The 2,419-nt window shown below is 43.4% G+C and overlaps 1 protein-coding gene across 1 annotated transcript in view; it reads left to right on the top strand.

Moving 5' to 3' along the window:
- Positions 1-99: 99 nt before the first annotated feature.
- Positions 100-2,419, top strand: part of LOC118339174 (nck-associated protein 5-like) — a 14,374-nt gene continuing 12,054 nt past the window's right edge. Inside the window, exon 1 of the mRNA XM_035676735.1 lies at positions 100-200. Within this exon, the coding sequence (XP_035532628.1) occupies positions 100-200 (101 nt within the window). The remainder of the gene's footprint in view (positions 201-2,419) is intronic.

Raw genomic sequence — 2,419 nt, 5'->3', positions numbered from 1 at the left:
TTTCCAGATTTTCCAGGACGCGTGGGAACCCTGAGTTTGCCAAATCCTGTTTCTTAGTTGAGACAGAAAGTTCACTGTTAATTCAGATGCACTTCTGAAATGAGGGTGAACAAAGAGGAAGAATCAGGCCGCGGATGTCTCTGCTGCCAGACTGCAGTCATGAGACTGGGATGGCCCGGAGAGTACGAGGCCTTGTTAGGGTAAAGCCAGACACGGTGGGAGCTTGTTTTTCCCCTTTCTGAGAGCACTCAGCTGCGCATTATATCCCACATGGTCCACTGGGAGACCAAGAGACCCACTTTCCCTTCAGTGCCCAATCACAGACACAGAGCAGTGAGTAACTCTGAGCCGAGGACCCGTGTGGTTCGCCTCATTTCAAGTGACCAGCACCGATGAGAGGCAGTAGGAAAGCAGCATGGGGTGAGTTGTGACTGAGTGGGAAAAAGTGGAGGCAGTGAATGAAATATTGCTGAGAATTACATGAATTTTGATAGGATTCTGGTGGAGCAAGCGTGATAAGCCAAAGCTTTAAGGAGGAACAGCATGTGAAAAAAGGATCCATGTTGCATTGCGACAGTTGCACTCAATGCTTTTGAGGCTCAGATGCTGTAAAACAACTAAAACATGCAGAAAAAGTAGTGTGTATAGTGTTAGCTACCTGAGTGTGTATCATAGTTATTCTTACAGGGCACACAGGGAGTGTTAACTCTTATCAATGCTGTAAATGCTGTACAGTTGGCCTTTGTACTCACTATCTGATGCTTGTACTTTCTCAGTAGGTCTAACTTGTGTGGTAAGGAGAAGCACACTGAAACTATAACTGATTAAAACAACTTTCCAAAAATTACACAAAAGTTTGGGTTGGGGCTTGCTTTCTGATTGGTCGAGCTTTTTATTTCACTCAATCTGCAGCTGCAAACCAGTTTTTTTCATTGTTCTTTGACGCATTTATACATCAAAGGACAAATTTGGCTCAGACCATGGTGGAAACGTGGCTGAAGGAACCTTTTAGCTCCTTGAAAAGTAGTTCCTGGGACTAAAAGTTCCTGCTACTTTGGGTGGAAGCTTCTGACAAGGGACAGCGACACATTGACCATCACTATCACATCAGCCTCTTCTAGCTAGCATGGATAGGGTCTCAGGGCAGTTTTCACCACAAGAGATTAATATAAGGACCTATTTTCCTGGAATCTCTCTCTCCTCCTCTGAGAATGATGAGCTGAAAAATCACAGAGGGCCTGAACCTTATTGTGGGCACCTGTTATTACATTTTATCTGGAAAAGAACGAGTGAGTTGATGGTAGCGCGCCAACTGCTACCAGAGTTGGGGGATGTACATTTAAAAATATACCAGTGCCATCACGGTTGAGGAACTGGCCTTGCAACTCCAAGAAGATGCATACAAGCTAGCTTTGCACATTTTTTGAACACGATATTTGTATATATATTAACACAATAGGCAAAGAAAAATAGTTTGTGGAGTGGACAGTTTCTCATTTACACATTCAGTAGTTACAGACCAACGTTAGAGTTGTGTTTGTTCCCACCTTGTAAATGTAAAAGTCCAGTCTTCACTCTTTTACCTCTTAAAGTGCAGGCACTTTCAGCGTGGGTGGTGGACCTGGTGGGATCTGAACCCTAAACCCTGACAGCATTTCACGACCTGCTGGATCCTCTGAGCACCACATGATGACATCTGACATCTTTTAGACTGCACATACTCACATCAAATGACTCTGTTTGCCTTTTTCTGGACTTTAAACTCAAAGAATACTTGAGACCAGTATTCGCCCCCTCCCACCACCACCCCACCCGCTGTTTTCATTTAGGCCGGGTTTGTTTCAGGTCAGTGGCAGTGACTTGGGGCAGGAATGCCAATGGTGTGCTCACAGTCAGCAGCTAGTGCTAATGGCTGTGCCACATGCATCAAACTGAGGGAAAGGCTGCTCTGGAAGTGACAGGGCAAAATGTCACTGCGTACAACATTATGGAGAACATGGTCAGTGTCTATCAACCATACACAGCTCAGAGGGAAAACAATTACAAAATGACAAGGCAAGGCTGCACGGATACAGTAGAACATTTGAACAAATGTCAGCTGCGGTATTATGCGTGTTCTGAAGCCTTATTAATATGTGGAAGTAGTAAGGATGATGAATTTGCACAAAACTCTGTGCAAGCTCTGTGCAATACAAAATAAAAAATTTAGGTTGAAAACTAAACTTTGATGGCTGTGAGGCACTTTACAATGAACGCATTCGAATGCATTCAAGTCTATTTAAACATATAGCTGCACTATTAGTTAGTAACAAAGGGTCAAATAACAATGTGTAATATTCACACAGGTCACAACTCTTGAGTTCCCCTCAGCTCTATGGAGCATTTTAGTAAAGTCTTTTGGCTCATTGATTTTTAAAAT

This window comes from Morone saxatilis, unplaced genomic scaffold (genome assembly GCF_004916995.1).
Source record: "Morone saxatilis isolate NCDOM2014 unplaced genomic scaffold, NCSU_SB_2.0 Contig5, whole genome shotgun sequence".
NCBI classification, from domain to species: Eukaryota; Metazoa; Chordata; class Actinopteri; family Moronidae; genus Morone; species Morone saxatilis.
This window is presented reverse-complemented; position numbering and strand designations above follow the sequence as displayed.